The 23,532-nt window shown below is 40.4% G+C and overlaps 2 protein-coding genes across 4 annotated transcripts in view; one reads left to right on the plus strand and one right to left on the minus strand.

Moving 5' to 3' along the window:
• The window catches only part of LOC140047448 (pseudouridylate synthase TRUB1-like), a 39,025-nt gene extending 23,443 nt beyond the window's left edge, over window positions 1-15,582 (minus strand). For 2 of the 3 annotated variants that reach the window (XM_072092482.1, XM_072092483.1), the window contains exons 1-7: window positions 15,455-15,582; window positions 7,921-8,066; window positions 7,319-7,400; window positions 5,657-5,729; window positions 4,567-4,706; window positions 2,955-3,011; window positions 324-493 (exon numbers count right to left, since the gene is read on the minus strand). In XM_072092482.1, the coding sequence (XP_071948583.1) occupies window positions 360-493; window positions 2,955-3,011; window positions 4,567-4,706; window positions 5,657-5,729; window positions 7,319-7,400; window positions 7,921-8,066; window positions 15,455-15,557 (735 nt within the window). In that variant the 5' untranslated portion in view covers window positions 15,558-15,582 and the 3' untranslated portion in view covers window positions 324-359. The remainder of the gene's footprint in view (window positions 1-323; window positions 494-2,954; window positions 3,012-4,566; window positions 4,707-5,656; window positions 5,730-7,318; window positions 7,401-7,920; window positions 8,067-15,454) is intronic. The other variant, XM_072092484.1, reaches the window with a different exon arrangement.
• Window positions 15,583-17,943: 2,361 nt separating this feature from the next.
• On the plus strand, window positions 17,944-21,682 carry LOC140047852 (extracellular serine proteinase-like). The gene is made up of 8 exons (XM_072092885.1): window positions 17,944-18,051; window positions 18,461-18,589; window positions 18,906-19,035; window positions 19,300-19,397; window positions 20,170-20,308; window positions 20,439-20,623; window positions 20,925-21,096; window positions 21,546-21,682. Exons 1-8 carry the CDS (start codon window positions 17,944-17,946, stop codon window positions 21,680-21,682), a joined length of 1,098 nt encoding a protein of 365 aa, XP_071948986.1.
• The last annotated feature ends 1,850 nt before the right edge of the window (window positions 21,683-23,532 follow it).

Below are 23,532 nucleotides of genomic sequence, written 5' to 3' on the forward strand. Positions count from 1 at the left end.
ATAGTGTAGACAGAGCTTAAGAAGTACACATCAATGGAAGCCAGTTTGATAGTGTAGACAGAGCTTAAGAAGTACACATCAATGGAAGCCAGTTTGATAGTGTAGACAGAGCTTAAGAAGTACACATCAATGGAAGCCAGTTTGATAGTGTAGACAGAGCTTAAGAAGTACACATCAATGGAAGCCAGTTTGATAGTGTAGACAGAGCTTAAGAAGTACACATCAATGGAAGCCAGTTTGATTATATCAACATTCAGTGAAAACGTTATTTATTTTAAAAACAAAGATTCATCATGAAATGGATAAGTTAAGCATCTACTTACAGAAAATGTTGTCTAATGTTGTTACTATGCGACAGGTCAACTATTGCACAATAATGCTTCTTGTATCACCTTTATGGTCAACGTCTCTGGTTGCAATGCATGCTGGGTGAGAGTGAACGGTCCATGCTCTGTGCGGATTAGGTGGGTCATATGAGCACTGGTACCTAAAGCTAAAGATGAAAATATTTCTAAACATCATTTTCCTGTTTGTCTATTTAGATTCTTATTCAATTCAAACCAATTAAACAAGAGTTTCAAAGCAATTTAGACAATTAGTGAGGCTGGTATAAAAATACTTAAATATAAATAATAATTTAAATATTAACAAAGGTGCATATTTCCAAACATCATTTTTCGTTGTCTATTTAGATTCTTTGAAAAATAAACAAGCACGAATGTGCGATACTCGGGGTACAGCAAAAGAAGCTGTAATGACGTCATAAGACGGGATGTGACGTCACATACACACCTTTTGAGGGTCCCTAATGATCAGCTGATGCTGGATGGACTACCCTCATAAAATATTGTTGAAATAAATAAAATAAATCAATAACCTTGCTACCAAATACGGCTATACGGTACCATCTTCGGCTATACGGTACCATCTTCGGTTATACGGTACCATCTTCGAGACATCATATGGGTCCGGTTTAAAATAAAAAATCTGGCTCTATGTCCCTGTAGTATATTCATGCCAAATCCCAGCTCAATACTACAACGAATAAGGGAGGAGTAGTACTTTATAAATCGCACTTTTTACTCAATAGTGTCGGATGGAAGAGGAGAAAATGAGAGAGTCCTAGACTCCTAGGTACCCTGAGTAAAAACTTATTCAAGCAGTTTGAAACAAATTTGGACAATTAGTGAGGCTGTGGTATTAACATAGCAAAGGTGCATTTTTACTCGGGGTCGGTACCCAATTCTAGGACTCTCCTCCTCCTCTTCTTCCTCCATCTGGACACTATTGAGTAAAAAGTGCGATTTTTAAAGTACTACTCCCCCCTTATTCGTTGTAGTATTGAGCTGGGATTGGCATGAATATACTACAGGCACATGACCTCAAAGCTATAGAGCCGGATTTTTTATTTTCAAACCGGATGCAGCTATATGACGTCTCGAGTATCGCACATTCTTGCTTTTTTGTTTGTTAATTTGTTTAATTAAGAAGCCACAATGCGTGACACACACACAGCGTCATGTAGTTATATGCGGAATCTTGGCGTAGTGGTTATCACGTTTGCTTAACACGCAGAAGGTGCCCGGTTCGACGAGCCCGGGTGAAACCTTTTTTTTAAAACTTTATGGTGAAAAGTACTGTATACGCAATATGATAATTATACACAGTATATCTTATTTTTATTATTTTTTTACATACTTATTTTGTGTAATCGGTAATTATAACTTTTACACATGTTTATTTTGCTTTGTGCTTATTACCATATTTATTTGTAATGTAAATGGATAAAAAAACTTTGTGTAACCCACATTTTTGGTGTAAGAGGTTTCGTAGTGTGGTGATTATCAAGCCTGTTTAACACGCAGAAGGTTCCTGGTATGAGCCATGGGGAAACCTATTTTTCTTTAACTTTATGGTAAAATATACTGTATACGTAATATGATATAGAGTATATCTCGTTTTATTACTCGGGGTACCTGAGTCTAGGACTCTCTCATCTTTTCCTCTTCTTCTTCTTCCATCCGTACACTATTGAGTAAAAAGTGCGATTTATAAAGTACTACTCCTGCCATTCGTTGTAGTATTGAGCTGGGATTTGGCATGAATATACCACAGGGACATGTCCTCAAAGCTATAGAGACAGATTTTAAAATTTCAAACCGGATGCAGCTATTTTACGCCTCGAAGATGGTACGGTATAGCCGTATTTGGTAGCGAGGTTATTGATGTGTATGTGACGTTACATCCGGTCTTATGACGTCATTACAGCTTCTTTTTCTGTACCCCGAGTATCGCACATTCGTGCTTGTTTGGATTTGTTTGTTGTTAGATAAGATTCTTTTCATTCATTCATTCATAATAACATTTATTTCTTATCATTTCAAAGATTGCTAAGCCCTGATGAGATTTGTTTTAATTTTTAACCAAGTAAAAAAGGAAATCATATTTAAATATTATAGTAATATTAACCAATTGAATATTCATATCATAATGTCAATAGACAGTAAAAAAAAAAGAATGTCAAAATTTCACTCTTTTAGCCTCGTGTAAGTTTAAGATACACTCGCTTTAACTGCAGGATACAAATCTTATACAATAACTAAACAATTTATAATATTTCAATTTTGTTCTTTAACATTTTGAAAAGCATCTTGTTTGATAATACTTTTCTATTATAAAATGTAGATTTTTAAAATGTACTTCTGGCAATAAGCAAAAACATGAACATTTTTAGAAATTCATCTTATACATATTTCTTATTTTATAGTCAAAAACTCATTTTGTAATCTTAAATGTTTCGATAGAGCACAATTAATTGATTAATCTATCATAAGAATTTAATCTATCTGCTAAGGTTAAAAATGGCAACTAATATTTCATATAAAAATTATTTTACATAATAGTAATTACTTATAGACGAAAGAGGGAATGGCTACTCTATCAATCAAACCTACATTTTCCAAGATCGTGAATTAAACTTCTGACATAAAAGCCACCACCGCAGTGAAGAGCTGAAAAGAGGTAATAAAGAGAGATAATATAACAAAATACTATGGACAATTTCATGTATAGTAAATATAAATTATAAGGGCCACAAAAGGTGCTTTCTTAACAGAATATTGAATTTGCAGAGGAGAAACTAGTTCACCAAAAGCATATATACAAATAGTCTCAACGAACAGTAAGGCAAATTCTGAGTTTGTATTATTACATTATATCTTGAGAACTAAGTCTTTTACATTATATCTTGAGAACTAAGTCTTTTACATTATATCTTGAGAACTAAGTCTTTTACATTATATCTTGAGAACTAAGTCTTTTACATTATATCTTGAGAACTAAGTCTTTTACATTATATCTTGAGAACTAAGTCTTTTACATTATATCTTGAGAACTAAGTCTTTTACATTATATCTTGAGAACTAAGTCTTTTACATTATATCTTGAGAACTAAGTCTTTTACATTATATCTTGAGAACTAAGTCTTTTACATTATATCTTGAGAACTAAGTCTTTTACATTATATCTTGAGAACTAAGTCTTTTACATTATATCTTGAGAACTAAGTCTTTTACATTATATCTTGAGAACTAAGTCTTTTACATTATATCTTGAGAACTAAGTCTTTTACATTATATCTTGAGAACTAAGTCTTTTACATTATATCTTGAGAACTAAGTCTTTTACATTATATCTTGAGAACTAAGTCTTTTACATTATATCTTGAGAACTAAGTCTTTTACATTATATCTTGAGAACTAAGTCTTTTACATTATATCTTGAGAACTAAGTCTTTTACATTATATCTTGAGAACTAAGTCTTTTACATTATATCTTGAGAACTAAGTCTTTTACATTATATCTTGAGAACTAAGTCTTTTACATTATATCTTGAGAACTAAGTCTTTTACATTATATCTTGAGAACTAAGTCTTTTACATTATATCTTGAGAACTAAGTCTTAAAAATAAGGAGAGTTTATAAAATAAGGAGAGTTTATTTTTTTATGTTTTAAGTTGACTGTACTCTTGTAAATATATAAACTTATTATAATTACCATAAATGTACAATATTGAATAATTATATAACAAGTAATTTTTAACATTTTATCAGAGAATTGTGTTGTTTTTATGTTGTTATAGTGCAATTTCTGTGTATTTTTACTGTTTTATTCATATAGTTATATGTAATGATGATATGCCAGTTTTTCAAAACAAATTTCTGTTATTTCCTTTTTAATGGACAAAATAAAGATAATATGACTACTATTACTTATTATTATCAATATTTCTTTATGGTGAAATTTACAAAAAGGTACTTTAAACAGAGGGGTTGAAATTGTATATTATATTATTTCAATCAAACCTTTTGTTATTGGATATATGTATCCCTGAGTCATTTACACTATAAATTTATAATGTGTACGTTAAAACGGAAATTTCTAATTTCATTTAAGTCACTTGGGTAATTGAAAGGAAAATCCAATTAGCAATAAACATACATGATTAAATTATGGATCATAAAGGTAATTTTTGATGCAATAAATGAAGGCAATATGCAACTTACTAAGGTTGAATTGAGGTGAACTGAAATGTGTACACTCTAAGCTGTGAACTGTGACAGGTCTGGCTGGCTTAGGATCTACATGCTGCCCTCTATGGGCAAGATCAGACATTCTCTTTCCATTTAATTTAAGAGCTGAGTAACTGAAATAAAACATATATTTACATTTACACCGAGTCGAGCGGTTAACCCTTTCACTGCGGAGCATTATTCCCACCTCTGTGCGTAATGTATATTTAAGAAAAACATATGGTATTTTAATAAATTGCAAAAAAATACTAATTGAGATAATTGTGTAATTATTTTTGTGGTGTGTGATGGGCAAAGGGTTAGTCTACAGTTAGGTATAAAAAAAAAAGTAATTTGCATATTGATGACGTCATGTGCCGTCATTACAGGTATTTTGGATTTCGTGTTTTTTATCGAATCAATGATAAAAACTATTTATTTGCGTGTTGTGATAAATACAATGTTGCCCTATTGGGGCTGGTAAATTTTGGTTACTTTCAAAATGGCCGCCATTACGCTACTCAAAACAACTTTCCAAGATAGAATACTATTATATACACTATACTATATATAATATAACTATAGAGGGCGCATGTTTTTCAAGACAATAATACAGCTATAGAGGGCCGTTTTTTTTGCTGGAAAAATTTTTTAATGACTTGCAAAAATATTCAAGTTCATCGAACAAATATAGAGGGTGCTATATATTATAGGCAAATACGATTAAATCATTGTTTTGCCCATACCCGGTATTACCGGGTATACGCACTTCAACGACATTTGTTTATACCCGGTAGTACCGGGTATACGCAGTGAAAGGGTTAAGGCAGAGGCTTTGCAAACCACAACCATAATATTAGTATTTTCCTTGACCATGTTCAGGTAGTCAAGCACTGTTTAGTGACAGCTCGACACACAGGGTAATGAAAGCTATGTGATATTCATCTACTGTTTTTTGGATGTATAAAGCATATTATCAATATATATATTATACTATATATAAGATCATTCAATACACCTCCTTCCCCCACTATGACATTAAAACATTGCAGAAATTGTTAGTAATTTGATGTCAACAACTTACATTGGTGGCACTTGTAGAATATTGCCTCTAAATGTCTCCAACGCTTTTTCCAAATCTTCTCTACTTACATGAGCTAGAAAAAATCATATTAAATATTTTTTTATTTCATTTTTCACTTCATACGTATCCAACAGCGAGCACAAACTCACCAATTCCAGGATTGATAAACTATTTTATAATTTACCTCCGCCAAGGAGGTATATGTAATCGGTCGTGTGTGTTTGTTTGTTTGTTTGTTAGCAGGATTACTCAAAAAGAAATTACAAGATCTTTACCAAAATAAACCACTGGACCACCCTTTAGTATACTTTTCAGACCTGCTAGTGTTAAAAGATAGTAAAGAATTTTTCAAAGCCCTCGAGCAGTCTTAAAGTAAACTGAAATTGCATTTTCTCGAGAACTACTTGTCCAAAAAACTTCATTTTTGTACAAGAGGCAAGAGTTACTATTTGTGATTTGTAATTTTAAAACATCATTTGATTTAATGTGCAGAGAAGAGAAGAGAGTTTAAAAAACCTATTTCTTTTGAAATTCACTCGTTTGATTTTTGTGTTGCTGTTCTATTGTTAGTCAACTGAAGTTATTGTTAATTGAAAGGCTTGTTACATAACCATTACACCAAACTCGCATACACATGCTTGTAGTGAAATTAGCCTAAATCACAAACATCATTAACGCCCGTATTCTTAAACCGAACTTCAGTCGTAGTTCGAAGTTCAACTTGAAATAGTCCTAGTTCGAGCTATTACTTCAAATTCGATTCATAAAAGAAGTAGTCAAAGTTTGCAGTTCAACTTAATGAAGTCGAGCTGTTAGTCGAGTTGCACACGTCTGGGTAACAAAGGCTATACATTGGCCAATGACAAGAGAGTATTTGAGGAGCAGACGAAATTTTGCGCATTGATATCACTTTCCATTTTCTTACAAACTTTTTACGCATCAGGACTATATACATGAAAAATAATTGTAATCGTTTATTAGAACAAGATCAGTATTAGTTTAACAGTGAAGTACTTTTGATTAACAACAAACAAAATCTTTAAAATATATTTAGGAACCATGGCAGTATGGTAACTTTTATATTTTCTAGGCCTCCAACAAAGTATGATAGCGACAAATCACATACTTCATAGCGTGACAAGAAAGCGCTAGCCCCCCTAAACATTCTATCGCATGGTGAGTTTCCGCATCTGCCATTGTCGCTATGGCATGACGTAGTTAAGTCGGACTTACGTGAGAAAAATAATGTAATTTGTATACGGTTGTATATAAACATGATTAGCATTATTATAACATATACTAATGTATATTTAATTAAGCTAATATAAAAACAATGAATGTTACATTTTTTATAAACCTCGTTTAAATACCATTTAGTCGACGATTTAGCCTGCCCCCTCGAGGACTAAAAAAATCGATCAAAATCTATCTCGATTTAGTCAAGGTTGGCCTGATTTAGTCGCCGATTTAGTTGAAGTTCGGTTTATGAATTAAAATGACGTCATTTTAAAAGTTTTAGCTCAAACTACGACTAAAGTCCGGTTTAAGAATACGGGCGTAAGACACACACAAATATATCACATTTTTATGTCACATAAAGTTTAATAGTGTACAGTAGACAGAGCCTAAAAGATAAAACCTCACATAAGTGTATTTGCTTACAATATGAATGAGAACACACAACTGTTCCTGATGAATCATAAGTATTTGTTGCAGACCCTAAGCAACCAATTGCTTCATATTTCTGAAAATATAACAAAACATAACCGGATACATAATGCAGATTCATCCTCTAACAAAATCCAGAAAACTGAAAAAAAAAATTTTTATAGAGAGTAATCCCTATTCAAGGACGCTCATATTAATTATATATTGGGTCACTCCATCAATCAATCAATCAATCAAAATCAATTTATTCCTGGTACAAACATGTAATCAAAAAGTTATGAAAAAGGGAACTCAAAATAAGCCCCTTAAAAAACAATAAGGTAATAAGAAGTTATTAATATCAATAACAATAATAACATGGTTTTAACATGGCTGAAATGGTTTCACAATACTTTGGCAAGACACACATTTGGAACGCAACAAAGTGTCCCCTTAAACACCACTAGGGGTTGCCCGTAGTGTGTATACATACAGTACATGTTTTCCACCTGTATAGTGTGGGGTGTCCCCTGTATAGTGTTGGTGTCCCCTGTAACAACTCTATATGGATGTCCCAAAGGTGCTTTATAATGTAATGGAAATGTCTATACACTCACCTTATTCCCTTTAAGAACTTGTGTTAGATTTTTCGTTGCTGAACCAATTCCAAGAACCAATACGCCCTCTGCGTTTTTATCCAGCGTTCCACCATGACCTATTTTGAATTGTCTTCTAATACCAAGAGGTAATGCTTCACTGATTTCTATTAATTTAATGATCAATACAGTAAATGTAAATTCATACAGACATATGGTTTGCCTAAGCAAAAAAAATCAATGAATAGGATTGCTCTTGACAAGTGTTCAACCCTTTCATTTCATTTTTTCATTTCTTTATTCGACAACAAGCGGTCCAGGGGTTGCGACAGCAACAGAGCGCCATAACACATTTGTGTCCGCAACCCCTGTAACATACAACTTAATACAAGTTAAAAATGAATATAAAATATACAGAATATATAAAAAATGTAATTAATTTTTATTACTGTGTTACCAATTCCTCTTTTAATCAACACCCCAGTGGCGTAACACCCCAGTGGCGTAACACCCCAGTGGCGTAACACCCCAGTGGCGTAACACCCCAGTGGCGTAACACCCCAGTGGCGTAACACCCCAGTGGCGTAACACCCCAGTGGCGTAACACCCCAGTGGCGTAACACCCCAGTGGCGTAACACCCCAGTGGCGTAACACCCCAGTGGCGTAACACCCCAGTGGCGTAACACCCCAGTGGCGTAACACCCCAGTGGCGTAACACAGGTGGAAAATGCCCCTGGCACTCCTAAGGGGCCTTCCAATGTTGGGTAGTTGCATTGCAGCTGTTCATGCTCTGGGCCCCTGGTTTAGCACTCCTAAGGGGCCCTCCAATGTTGGGTAGTTGCATTGGGGCTGTTCATGCTCTGGGCCCCTGGTTTAGCACTCCTAAGGGGCCCTCCAATGTTGGGTAGTTGCATTGGGGCTGTTCATGCTCTGGGCCCCTGGTTTAGCACTCCTAAGGGGCCCTCCAATGTTGGGTAGTTACATTGGGGCTGTTCATGCTCTGGGGCCCTGGTTTAGCACTCCTAAGGGGCCCTCCAATGTTGGGTAGTTGCATTGGGGCTGTTCATGCTCTGGGGCCCTGGTTTAACACTCCTAAGGGGCCCTCCAATGTTGGGTAGTTGCATTGGGGCTGTTCATGCTCTGGGCCCCTGGTTTAGCACTCCTAAGGGGCCCTCCAATGTTGGGTAGTTGCATTGGGGCTGTTCATGCTCTGGGGCCCTGGTTTAACACTCCTAAGGGGCCCTCCAATGTTGGGTAGTTGCATTGGGGCTGTTCATGCTCTGGGCCCCTGGTTTAGCACTCCTAAGGGGCCCTCCAATGTTGGGTAGTTGCATTGGGGCTGTTCATGCTCTGGGCCCCTGGTTTAGCACTCCTAAGGGGCCTTCCAATGCTGGGTAGTTGCAATGGGGCTGTTCATGCTCTGGGGCCCTGGTTTAGCACTCCTAAGGGGCCCTCCAATGTTGGGTAGTTACATTGGGGCTGTTCATGCTCTGGCCCCTGGTTTAGCACTCCTAAGGGGCCCTCCAATGTTGGGTAGTTGCAATGGGGCTGTTCATGCTCTGGGCCCCTGGTTTAGCACTCCTAAGGGGCCCTCCAATGTTGGGTAGTTGCATTGGGGCTGTTCATGCTCTGGGCCCCTGGTTTAGCACTCCTAAGGGGCCCTCCAATGTTGGGTAGTTACATTGGGGCTGTTCATGCTCTGGCCCCTGGTTTAGCACTCCTAAGGGGCCCTCCAATGTTGGGCAGTTGCATTGGGGCTGTTCATGCTCTGGCCCCTGGTTTAGCACTCCTAAGGGGCCCTCCAATGTTGGGCAGTTGCATTGGGGCTGTTCATGCTCTGGCCCCTGGTTTAGCACTCCTAAGGGGCCCTCCAATGTTGGGCAGTTGCATTGCGGCTGTTCATGCTCTGGGCCCCTGGTTTAGCACTCCTAAGGGGCCCTCCAATGTTGGGTAGTTGCATTGGGGCTGTTCATGCTCTGGGGCCCTGGTTTAGCACTCCTAAGGGGCCCTCCAATGTTGGGTAGCTGCATTGGGGCTGTTCATGCTCTGGGCCCCTGGTTTAGCACTCCTAAGGGGCCCTCCAATGTTGGGTAGTTGCATTGGGGCTGTTCATGCTCTGGGCCCCTGGTTTAGCACTCCTAAGGGGCCCTCCAATGTTGGGTAGTTGCATTGGGGCTGTTCATGCTCTGGCCCCTGGTTTAGCACTCCTAAGGGGCCCTCCAATGTTGGGTAGTTGCATTGGGGCTGTTCATGCTCTGGGCCCCTGGTTTAGCACTCCTAAGGGGCCCTCCAATGTTGGGTAGTTACATTGGGGCTGTTCATGCTCTGGGCCCCTGGTTTAGCACTCCTAAGGGGCCCTCCAATGTTGGGTAGTTGCATTGGGGCTGTTCATGCTCTGGCCCCTGGTTTAGCACTCCTAAGGGGCCCTCCAATGTTGGGTAGTTGCATTGGGGCTGTTCATGCTCTGGCCCCTGGTTTAGCACTCCTAAGGGGCCCTCCAATGTTGGGCAGTTGCATTGGGGCTGTTCATGCTCTGGGCCCCTGGTTTAGCACTCCTAAGGGGCCCTCCAATGTTGGGTAGTTGCATTGGGGCTGTTCATGCTCTGGGCCCCTGGTTTAGCACTCCTAAGGGGCCCTCCAATGTTGGGTAGTTGCATTGGGGCTGTTCATGCTCTGGGCCCCTGGTTTAGCACTCCTAAGGGGCCTTCCAATGTTGGGTAGTTGCATTGCGGCTGTTCATGCTCTGGGCCCCTGGTTTAGCACTCCTAAGGGGCCCTCCAATGTTGGGTAGTTGCATTGGGGCTGTTCATGCTCTGGGCCCCTGGTTTAGCACTCCTAAGGGGCCCTCCAATGTTTGGTAGTTGCATTGGGGCTGTTCATGCTCTGGGCCCCTGGTTTAGCACTCCTAAGGGGCCCTCCAATGTTGGGTAGTTACATTGGGGCTGTTCATGCTCTGGGGCCCTGGTTTAGCACTCCTAAGGGGCCCTCCAATGTTGGGTAGTTACATTGGGGCTGTTCATGCTCTGGGCCCCTGGTTTAGCACTCCTAAGGGGCCCTCCAATGTTGGGCAGTTGCATTGCGGCTGTTCATGCTCTGGGCCCCTGGTTTAGCACTCCTAAGGGGCCTTCCAATGCTGGGTAGTTGCAATGGGGCTGTTCATGCTCTGGGGCCCTGGTTTAGCACTCCTAAGGGGCCCTCCAATGTTGGGTAGTTACATTGGGGCTGTTCATGCTCTGGCCCCTGGTTTAGCACTCCTAAGGGGCCCTCCAATGTTGGGCAGTTGCATTGGGGCTGTTCATGCTCTGGCCCCTGGTTTAGCACTCCTAAGGGGCCCTCCAATGTTGGGCAGTTGCATTGCGGCTGTTCATGCTCTGGGCCCCTGGTTTAGCACTCCTAAGGGGCCCTCCAATGTTGGGTAGTTGCATTGGGGCTGTTCATGCTCTGGGCCCCTGGTTTAGCACTCCTAAGGGGCCCTCCAATGTTGGGTAGTTACATTGGGGCTGTTCATGCTCTGGCCCCTGGTTTAGCACTCCTAAGGGGCCCTCCAATGTTGGGTAGTTGCATTGGGGCTGTTCATGCTCTGGGCCCCTGGTTTAGCACTCCTAAGGGGCCCTCCAATGTTGGGTAGTTGCAATGGGGCTGTTCATGCTCTGGGGCCCTGGTTTAGCACTCCTAAGGGGCCCTCCAATGTTGGGTAGTTGCATTGGGGCTGTTCATGCTCTGGGCCCCTGGTTTAGCACTCCTAAGGGGCCCTCCAATGTTGGGTAGTTGCATTGGGGCTGTTCATGCTCTGGGGCCCTGGTTTAGCACTCCTAAGGGGCCCTCCAATGTTGGGTAGTTGCATTGGGGCTGTTCATGCTCTGGGCCCCTGGTTTAGCACTCCTAAGGGGCCCTCCAATGTTTGGTAGTTGCATTGGGGCTGTTCATGCTCTGGGCCCCTGGTTTAGCACTCCTAAGGGGCCCTCCAATGTTTGGTAGTTGCATTGGGGCTGTTCATGCTCTGGGCCCCTGGTTTAGCACTCCTAAGGGGCCCTCCAATGTTGGGTAGTTGCATTGGGGCTGTTCATGCTCTGGGCCCCTGGTTTAGCACTCCTAAGGGGCCCTCCAATGTTTGGTAGTTGCATTGGGGCTGTTCATGCTCTGGGCCCCTGGTTTAGCACTCCTAAGGGGCCCTCCAATGTTGGGTAGTTACATTGGGGCTGTTCATGCTCTGGGCCCCTGGTTTAGCACTCCTAAGGGGCCCTCCAATGTTGGGCAGTTGCATTGCGGCTGTTCATGCTCTGGGCCCCTGGTTTAGCACTCCTAAGGGGCCCTCCAATGTTGGGCAGTTGCATTGCGGCTGTTCATGCTCTGGGCCCCTGGTTTAGCACTCCTAAGGGGCCTTCCAATGCTGGGTAGTTGCAATGGGGCTGTTCATGCTCTGGGGCCCTGGTTTAGCACTCCTAAGGGGCCCTCCAATGTTGGGTAGTTACATTGGGGCTGTTCATGCTCTGGCCCCTGGTTTAGCACTCCTAAGGGGCCCTCCAATGTTGGGCAGTTGCATTGGGGCTGTTCATGCTCTGGCCCCTGGTTTAGCACTCCTAAGGGGCCCTCCAATGTTGGGCAGTTGCATTGCGGCTGTTCATGCTCTGGGCCCCTGGTTTAGCACTCCTAAGGGGCCCTCCAATGTTGGGTAGTTGCATTGGGGCTGTTCATGCTCTGGGCCCCTGGTTTAGCACTCCTAAGGGGCCCTCCAATGTTGGGTAGTTACATTGGGGCTGTTCATGCTCTGGCCCCTGGTTTAGCACTCCTAAGGGGCCCTCCAATGTTGGGTAGTTGCATTGGGGCTGTTCATGCTCTGGGCCCCTGGTTTAGCACTCCTAAGGGGCCCTCCAATGTTGGGTAGTTGCAATGGGGCTGTTCATGCTCTGGGGCCCTGGTTTAGCACTCCTAAGGGGCCCTCCAATGTTGGGTAGTTGCATTGGGGCTGTTCATGCTCTGGGCCCCTGGTTTAGCACTCCTAAGGGGCCCTCCAATGTTGGGTAGTTGCATTGGGGCTGTTCATGCTCTGGGGCCCTGGTTTAGCACTCCTAAGGGGCCCTCCAATGTTGGGTAGTTGCATTGGGGCTGTTCATGCTCTGGGCCCCTGGTTTAGCACTCCTAAGGGGCCCTCCAATGTTTGGTAGTTGCATTGGGGCTGTTCATGCTCTGGGCCCCTGGTTTAGCACTCCTAAGGGGCCCTCCAATGTTTGGTAGTTGCATTGGGGCTGTTCATGCTCTGGGCCCCTGGTTTAGCACTCCTAAGGGGCCCTCCAATGTTGGGTAGTTGCATTGGGGCTGTTCATGCTCTGGGCCCCTGGTTTAGCACTCCTAAGGGGCCCTCCAATGTTTGGTAGTTGCATTGGGGCTGTTCATGCTCTGGGCCCCTGGTTTAGCACTCCTAAGGAGCCCTCCAATGTTGGGTAGTTGCATTGGGGCTGTTCATGCTCTGGGCCCCTGGTTTAGCACTCCTAAGGGGCCCTCCAATGTTGGGTAGTTGCAATGGGGCTGTTCATGCTCTGGCCCCTGGTTTAGCACTCCTAAGGGGCCCTCCAATGTTGGGTAGTTGCATTGGGGCTGTTCATGCTCTGGGCCCCTGGTTTAGCACTCCTAAGGGGCCTTCCAATGTTGGGTAGTTGCATTGGGGCTGTTCATGCTCTGGGCCCCTGGTTTAGCACTCCTAAGGGGCCCTCCAATGTTTGGTAGTTGCATTGGGGCTGTTCATGCTCTGGGCCCCTGGTTTAGCACTCCTAAGGGGCCCTCCAATGTTGGGTAGTTGCATTGGGGCTGTTCATGCTCTGGGCCCCTGGTTCAGCACTCCTAAGGGGCCCTCCAATGTTGGGTAGTTGCATTGGGGCTGTTCATGCTCTGGGGCCCTGGTTTAGCACTCCTAAGGGGCCTTCCAATGTTTGGTAGTTGCATTGGGGCTGTTCATGCTCTGGGCCCTGGTTTAGCACTCCTAAGGGGCCCTCCAATGTTGGGTAGTTGCATTGGGGCTGTTCATGCTCTGGGCCCCTGGTTCAGCACTCCTAAGGGGCCCTCCAATGTTGGGTAGTTGCATTGGGGCTGTTCATGCTCTGGGGCCCTGGTTTAGCACTCCTAAGGGGCCTTCCAATGTTTGGTAGTTGCATTGGGGCTGTTCATGCTCTGGGCCCTGGTTTAGCACTCCTAAGGGGCCTTCCAATGTTGGGTAGTTGCATTGGGGCTGTTCATGCTCTGGGCCCCTGGTTTAGCACTCCTAAGGCCCTCCAATGTTGGGTAGTTGCATTGGGGCTGTTCATGCTCTGGGCCCCTGGTTTAGCACTCCTAAGGGGCCCTCCAATGTTGGGTAGTTGCAATGGGGCTGTTCATGCTCTGGCCCCTGGTTTAGCACTCCTAAGGAGCCCTCCAATGTTGGGTAGTTGCATTGGGGCTGTTCATGCTCTGGGCCTCTGGTTTAGCACTCCTAAGGAGCCCTCCAATGTTGGGTAGTTGCATTGGGGCTGTTCATACTCTGGGCCCCTGGTTTAGCACTCCTAAGGCCCTCCAATGTTGGGTAGTTGCATTGGGGCTGTTCATGCTCTGGGCCCCTGGTTTAGCACTCCTAAGGGGCCCTCCAATGTTGGGTAGTTGCATTGGGGCTGTTCATGCTCTGGGCCCCTGGTTTAGCACTCCTAAGGGGCCCTCCAATGTTGGGTAGTTGCAATGGGGCTGTTCATGCTCTGGCCCCTGGTTTAGCACTCCTAAGGAGCCCTCCAATGTTGGGTAGTTGCATTGGGGCTGTTCATGCTCTGGGCCTCTGGTTTAGCACTCCTAAGGAGCCCTCCAATGTTGGGTAGTTGCATTGGGGCTGTTCATGCTCTGGGCCCCTGGTTTAGCACTCCTAAGGGGCCCTCCAATGTTGGGTAGTTGCAATGGGGCTGTTCATGCTCTGGGCCCCTGGTTTAGCACTCCTAAGGGGCCCTCCAATGTTGGGTAGTTGCATTGGGGCTGTTCATGCTCTGGGGCCCTTCTTGGGTAGCCAGTGTCCCACTGAGTACTCATCATTCATAGTCACAAACACCCTTAAAAAAAGCAGCATTTACACCATGGTCACAGCACTTTGACAGATAAATCGTTTAATCCCTAGGATAGGCCTACTACTAATAGTTCTATAGCTTTAGATTAATAAGGCAGGCTGATTCTGTGCTATAGGCTATAGATAGTAGTAGTAGGGCTAAAAAAAGTTTTTAATAAAGTGTAAAACTGTTTTCTGTAGAAAAATATAGATTCTTCACAAAAAATGTCAGTTTATAAATAAATTAGTAAATTTATGTATTTAAAAAAAAAATAACGCTATGCTTCAAGTGAAAAATGGGAATTAACGTACTGTTCGTTGCGCTAGGCTAAGACAAATCTTATGACGCCGTATCATGCCTACGGTTTACAGACAGGTTTGTTCGTCATGACATTATTCTAGAGACCCGTAATGTTATGTTCGGTATTACTATTAGGTAGGCCTAGAATTAACTGATGTTTTGAAACTGCATAGATTTGTTCATTAAAAAACAGTCTTACCATTGAATAGTTTAGTTTTAATGTTATCCAATAAGTCACTGCATGTGACTCCTGGGGGTTTATTAACTGCAATGAGACCATTTAAATTCAACAATCTCCTCATACTACTCGAATCGAAAGTCAGGCCATGTGCGTCTCGCACAAATCATCATATCGCGATATCGCGTCGTCACAAAAACTTATAGGACACCCTCAGCCTCGTTTTAAAGTTAGCATAGCCTTTCGAGGAGGACAGCCGGAATTACAGATTCATTGAGAGAGATGATAATTTCACACTCTGTTTTAATCCAGTCTACCTTTATTTTTATACTCATATATTTTTATATTGTATGTTTGATTGTTTTAAGGATGCACCATTATTATGTGTGCCGCTGTTGAAAAAGCGTTTTCCGAATAAATTATTATTGTCATGTTTTTAAAATATATAATCATTGTTGTCCACCTTATTTATGCAATCGTTTTATTAGAATTTCAGACAGTCGTAATTACAATACTAGGGGATGCAATTTTAATTTTAGAATCCCACCTATCAAGCCAATGGCACATGTGACCTTTTTTTACAATGCTATTAAAGAATGGAATAATTTACCAATTAACATTAAGGAATCACAAACTGTTTGTTGTTTTAAAAGTAAAGTTAAAAAGTATCTACAGGAACGTTCACTAGCTCTAGAAACTATTTAATTAGCGCTTCTTCTTTTTTCGATTGTCCTTTTTGCTGTTTTTTGTATTTTTTTTATGTTGCTTTGTTTGTCTTTTTTGCTGTTCTTTCAAAGGACCTCATTGGAAACAAGTCCGTAGAGGACTTTTATGAGTTATCCTTGGCATCCTTGTTTTATATTGGTATTTTTATATTTGCCATTTTAATTGTATGTCTGTGATATTTTATGTACTGATGCCGAAATAAATCAAATCAAATCAAATCAAACTCGTACATTTTGCTATACCAATTTCTCATTTTCTTTAAAAAAATTATTATTTACTTCACTATTTGGCTGGCCATTATATTTAGAGGTCACCTTCCGTTCACGTTCCTTCGCTCATATTGGTTTAGTAGGGCTACATCCAAAAAAGAGGTCAAATAAGTTCAAATTGTGATTATTATGATAATGTATATAGTGTATATGAGAACATATTAAGTATAACATCTGCAAATATACACTCATCATGCAATATGTGGTTATCTTTTACAAAATGATAAAACATAATTTGAGGTTCTTAACACTCTGTTAGTTCTCACGATCACACCTCCGGGGAGATGGTTGAATAGATAGCTTACACACTGGATGTTTTTCGCAAATATCGAGCGCGACGCATGATGGGAAGGGTTTGGGAGCAAACGTCACAACGCGTACGTATTTGATTTGTTGTTTGAATTGTCCGTACGGCACGCGTCGTGACGTTTTGGTCCCAAACCCTTCCCATCCTGCATTGTGCAATGACGTTCCTGGCGAAATCAAGCTATTTGCGATAAACCATTGCGTGACTATTTAGTTGTTTTGTTAATATTAATTATCCAAATCTATCAGGTACATCGGCCGGCTGTGTAAATGTTAACAATATTAAATGTATGCTATATGAAGACGTCGTAAATTTTGAAAAATCCTTAATAATAAAAATAGATAATTAGTACTCCAAATTAATTAATACCATTAATATTATTACTTAAGCGTGGTTCCCACTAGCGACGCAACGCAAGGACGTAACGCAACGCAAGTGAATTGACCAATCAAAAAAGCGATGGCTTGTTCGCTTGTGATTGCTAACTGTCTATAACTTCGCTTGTCATTGGTTAACTCGCTTGCGTTGCGTTTAACGTCCTTGCGTTACGTTCTAGTGGGAACCAAGCTTTACGTTGCGTTTACGTCCTTGCGTTACGTTCTAGTGGGAACCAAGCTTAATTGACAACAATAATGTATACTATCAATAAAATGACATACGATACAAAGTATAACATGTGTGCAATAAATTAAAGTTAATGGCGAAATACTTTTGTTGTTATCTTAATTACCTTGCACGATTATTAGCGGTGTTAACAAACAATAGCTTTAGTCACGTGATGATATTAAAGTTCCATATAAAGAGAGAGAAAGGCAAAGGAAGACATTTCACAAGACTCGAACTGAGTTATAAATTCGTTACAGCATCTCATTCTAAGTGACAAAGAGTAAGTTGTGGTTTTTTTTAGATTTAGGTTCAGTAATTTTATTGTAGCTCTTAAGCTTGGTTCCCACTAGAAACACAACGCAAGGACGTACGCGCAACGCAAGCGAGTTGACCAACGACAAGCCACCGATTAGTCAAATCACTTACGCTGCGTTGCGTTCTTGCGTCACGTCTCTAGTGGGACCCAAGCTTTACACTAAACAGTATATGATGAGTGAGTTTTCAAAAATCACCCGATTAATATTCACTCTTAAGGTAAGATCATGCTTATTAAGCTAATGAAAAAAAAAACTTTTTTCCCTCCAGCGACTTTAAAAATCAAAATGCAACGATTTCTATTGCTGCTTGCATGTGTTGTTGCTGTAAATGCGCTTGCTCCTTTGCACAAAGCTAAGGAAAGGATACAAGGACAGTACATTGTTGTACTTAAGGTTTGTGATCGTTTTGTTCACTCGATTCTCAGTGTTGTAGCTTCACATGAGACTTTGTCCAGTATCTAGGAAAATTCCGTAATACAGCATGTCATGTGTTTCAGATTAAGGTTTATGATATATGTGTTATGCGTTAATTTTACTCGTGAAGCTGTATCATGAAATTTGTCAGGCCAACTGGTCACAAATTTAGACAGGAAACCGACTAAGAATCGGATATTAATTCAACACAGTTAGTAGGCCTCTGTACTAATGGTTAATATTAAGGGTCGGTTGTCTATTTAGAATAATACGATAATACAGTAATTGGTATCATTCGGAAGAGTGTAGTATATTGCTGTTGTTTTTGTTCCGAGTATATGGCCAAGTATTACTTGAATAAGCATGTATTACACTTTTTAATAAATAGGATGATGTTGACGTGGACACAGAAGTGACTGGTATCGGAGCAATCAGTGGAAGTGTCAATATAAAAAATATATTCCGCACGGTAGCCAATGGATTCTCCGCCATATTGGACGACCAAGCACTTCTACAGGTTAGTGGTAGTACTCTAAAGCTTGGTTCCCACTAGCGACGCAACCTACGCAACGTAACAAAAATGCCCTTTCAATGTTTGCCCACGCCTGCGTGAAATCAAACGCGTGATGTTTGCAGCACTGTTGCGTCGTCGGTTCCAACTTGTAATTACGCAATACAGAATGTCGTTTAAAATGGAACGAAAGCTGTTTAGCCACACATCCTTTCTGGCGATCGACAGAATTTCCTGTTGCTACTTTCGAGCCGGCATGCCAAATGAATATAATGAAATAAAAAAATGCTCTCTGTATTTATTTTTATATATTTAACTCCAGATCCGAAATCTAGTCTCCGTATCATACGTTGAAGAAGACGGCATCGTACGAACCACAGACGTCGGCTCCTGGGGTATTGACCGTGTCAACCAGAGATACCTTCCACTTGATGGCGATATTGACTATAAAAGTAAGGCTAATTTAAAATTGTTTGCTATAAATAAATTCGTGTCTCAATGTTCCACGTCATGAAAACGCAGTCGATATTGACGCGCAAAATAACGCGCAAACCTGAACGCCCAGAGCCGGACGACCGGAGCAGGTGTGAAAAAACCCCTATATATCCTATCATGTCGACGACTATGAATTACCTTTCTGTTAAAATATCTTACATTTCAAATTATTCTGAGACCTATACCAATCAAAACACTAAATATTATTCTATTCATTTCAGCCGGTGACGGCAAGAACGCACATGCTTATATAATCGATACCGGTATAAACCCGAATCACGCAGACTTTGGTAAAAGAGCTGTACAGGATTATGGAAATGTAAGTATAGCCCATCCACAACACAACAACATGTAGGCCCTACCAATCTTTACTTTTATGTTATTTTAAACACCATCGTTAAACTAAACTGGTTATCCGTCTAACTAACCACTTAAGCACCATCGTTAAACTAAACTAAACTGGTTAACCGTTTAACTAAAAATAAAATCAAACTAAACTAAATTGGTTATCCGTTTAACTAAAACCACTTAAGCACCATCGTTAAAATAAACTAAACTGGTTATCCGTTTAACTATAAATAAAACCAAACTAAACTAAACTGGTTATCCGTTTAACTAAAAATAAAACCAAATTAAACTAAACTGGTTATCCGTTTAACTAAAAATAAAATCAAACTAAACTAAACTGGTTATCCGTTGAACTAAAAATAAAATCAAACTAAACTAAATTGGTTATCCGTTTAACTAAAACCACTTAAACACCATCCGTTTAAGATAAAATAAGAAAGTAAGATAATAATAAGATTTATAAAGCGCACATATCCACAAAAATAAAATAAATAAAAAGTGCTCAAGGCACTTAACTAAAACCACTTAAACACCATCGTTAAACTAAATTAAACTGGTTATCCGTTTACCTAAACCACTTAATAATAAATAATAAATATAAATAAAATAAACTTAATTAGTATATAGTTAGGCCTATCTCTATTAGTTTTCTTTACATTGACCAGGGAGATGTATTGACTGTTTTCATTTATAAAAAAATATTGGTATTAATGTAAAAATCCACATTTAAAATGTTTTTGTAGGAAGATTGTAACGGTCATGGCACTCATTGTGCTGGGACCATTGGAAGCTCTACCTACGGTGTAGCAACTGGTGTAACAATCCATGGTGTACAGGTACTTGGATGCCTAGGCTCTGGATCGTGGTCTGAAGTCATCGCAGGTAAAAATCTTCGACATTTCACTCATCTCACATTTTTCATGACCATATTCAATTATATAAACCCTTAGAATAATCATTAAAACCAGTCAGTTTCATGTTTGACTTAAGAAATGTATGTTGTGGTTGATAGGTTGCGATTATGTCAGTGAAAACGCCAAGAAACCGGCTGTAGCATCCCTGTCACTTGGTGGTGGAAAATCTCCGACTGTCGATGCAGCAATCAAGCGAATGGTTGATGCCGGAATCACCGTCGTGGTAGCTGCTGGTAATGACAATAGTGACGCTTGTGGCTATTCTCCAGCTGGATCTCCAGAGGTCATTGTTAATTATATTTAACACCTTTCCATGTAATACCCCAAACCGAAGTCAAGATAAACAATATCGAACATATTTAAATAAGATGATACTGTACACAACGACGAATATAAGTTGTAGTTCTTTATAGCTCCACCTTCAAACACATTTACCGTCTAACAGTTTAAAACCGTTAACAGAAATTGTTTTATTTTGTCTTTAAAACGCTGTTGCTAACAACACGTTTGACAAGAAAGAAACAGTAAAATAATAAGTATAACTTAGACATGTTGTTAATTATCAACTCTTTCCAATTAAACAGGCTATTACAGTTGGTGCCACTGAGAAGACCGATGTTCGTTCCTATTTCTCTAACTATGGAGAATGTGTCAACATATTTGCACCTGGAACTGATATCACCTCTACCTGGTATACCTCTAAAAGAGCTACCAACACCATCAGTGGTACATCAATGGCGTGTCCACACGTTGCAGGTACGTCACACAATCAATGAAATTAGTAACTCAGACAGCGTCGTACGAGTCCCGACGTCTCATCTCGTCGGAAAAAAAGTTAAACTATGTTTAATGTTCTCCCGACGACCTAAAAATACTACCCGACGCTAGAAAGACGACAGGTCTCTTCGGGATTCAATTCAGACAGCACCGACGAGTCAAGACGTCGGGCCTCGTCGTACGATTCTGTCTGAGTTGGTCTTAATATTCAGGATCGGATGGGCACTAATATGCTAATTAGGACATACTTATTATACTCAAGCTCACTTACTTAAATGTATATACTTACCCAGAATAATATAAGTTCTTGTATACACCAAAACACTGCGAATATTGTTATGACGTTGTCCGCCTCCGTTACCGTTCCTTCTTGAAAAACGGATGCATGCAAATTATACTAACGACAACAATTTTACATTTTCTTGTAGGTGCTGCTGCCCTGCATCTTTCGAACGATAACTCAATGAAGCCTACAGAGGTAGCCGGCAAGATCTATTCAGATGCTACACCTGATCTCATTCTTGATCCTCAAGGCCCTAACAATCTTCTTCTGTACGTTCCATAAACGCATTTACGTTCCATAAACGCATTGCTCGTTAAACGCATTTCCACGCGTCAGAAATCAATACCGTTGATGAATGGATTGAAATGTCCGTTTATATACCTACATAAATACGCTTTTATTGTGATATTCGAAGTAATGCCAATAAAATAACCGAATTATGAGTATTTGTTTGTGTTCTGTTTTATTTGTTATTACTTACTGTTGTACTATACTACTCACGTCAGCCTGAGCAACATTACAACATACAACCTTACAATATTATAGAACAACAATATTATAGTAATAAGTTGGAATTATATTTTTCCATAATACCAACAAGTGTTATTATTATCATCAATCTATTGAGTATACTATACAACTGAAATAGTTATATCAAGCTTCACAAAAACTACGAAATACAAACAAGTATTCTAACCTAAGCATCATTCGAAACTCAATCATCCACAAACTTACTATGGAACTCCCTTAACAATTCTTTATTTGACCCTCGTCACATTTAAATTAAGATACTTAATATCAAAATACAAGCCAGCTTAGATATATACACCTCCCTCGAATAAACGCACCGAACTCCCCGGGGCGGTTATTCGAATAAATACGGTATTTGGTTTCTTCCAAATACAACGCATATATTTTCTACATATCGTGTATTTTGAAATAAGACATTTAAAGCCAAAGTTAACCATCCTTGAAAATGACCATTATAGATAAACTATTGTATTTTGTTCATAATATAATAATAATATCCTGGATTTATATAGCGCCTAATGTTGTGAAACCTCTAAGCGCTGAACATAAACTAATACGATTAAAGGGATTTCAACCACGCCCAAAAAAACCAAACCAAAGTAAGGGGATACGCCCTCGTCGCTAACCAGGGGTCGGTCTAATTGAACCCCAGTCAGCACTAACCAGGGGTCGGTCTAATTGAACCCTGGTCAGCGCCAGTTGTGTCTCGGTCATCCCGGACTCAGGCGCCTCCTGCCTTACTACATTAGATCTAAAACAATCGAGGTGGCATGGTAAAGGAGAAAAAAATGGGATTAATATATGCTTTATTAAATAAGTATGTCTTAAGTCCTTAAAATGGCCCCTATTTTTTACTCAAAACTGATAGGCCTAGTAGCTCCTATTATAAACCACGAACGAACGTAATTTGTGTGACAAATCTTACAATATTATGATAAATCAGTCCAATGGTACAATTTATAATAATAGCATATGGTAGCCATATTGGATTCCAAGATGGCCGCCATTAAAAACGTATATAATACATTTATATAATAATTTAATCATCAAATTATGGCTGTCATATGCTATTATAATAAATTGTACCATTGGACTGATTTATCATAATATTGTAAGAATTGTCACACAAATTACGTTCGTACGTGGTTTAGGGTTGGAAAAATTGAGTAAATGGGAGCCATTTTGAAATCCAAGATGGCGGCCAAAATAGGGTCGGGAAAAATTGGCCCCTGTAGTTGCAATGAATTCTACTAGTCCCAAGGATTCCAAAACTTCCAATAACTCAACTTGAGCATTAAATTAAAGTAAATTAAAAAAAGTTCCAATTCAAAAACAACTTATATTATTAGTAAAGCGTTATCGTATGTTACTCACGTCAGTTTGAGCAATTACAGCAATTATACAACCATACAATATTATAGTACAACAATATAGTAATAATAAGGACGCAGGCGCCTCCTGCCCTACTACATTAGATCTAAAACAATCGAGGTGGCATGGTGTAAAGGAGAAAAAAATGGGATTAATATATGCTTTATTAAATAAGTATGTCTTAAGTCCTTAAAATGGCCCCTATTTTTTACTCAAAACTGATAGGCCTA

This window comes from Antedon mediterranea, chromosome 4 (assembly GCF_964355755.1).
Source record: "Antedon mediterranea chromosome 4, ecAntMedi1.1, whole genome shotgun sequence".
NCBI classification, from domain to species: Eukaryota; Metazoa; Echinodermata; class Crinoidea; order Comatulida; family Antedonidae; genus Antedon; species Antedon mediterranea.

Excerpts from the sequence above, each read along its gene's own strand:
- LOC140047852 (XM_072092885.1), top strand. The coding sequence starts at position 17,944 with ATGCAACGATTTCTATTGCTGCTTGCATGTGTTGTTGCTGTAAATGCG. Across the intron at positions 19,036-19,299 it reads TGGCGATATTGACTATAAAA|CCGGTGACGGCAAGAACGCA; the intron begins GTAAGGCTAATT and ends TATTCATTTCAG. Across the intron at positions 20,309-20,438 it reads GTGGTCTGAAGTCATCGCAG|GTTGCGATTATGTCAGTGAA; the intron begins GTAAAAATCTTC and ends TGTGGTTGATAG.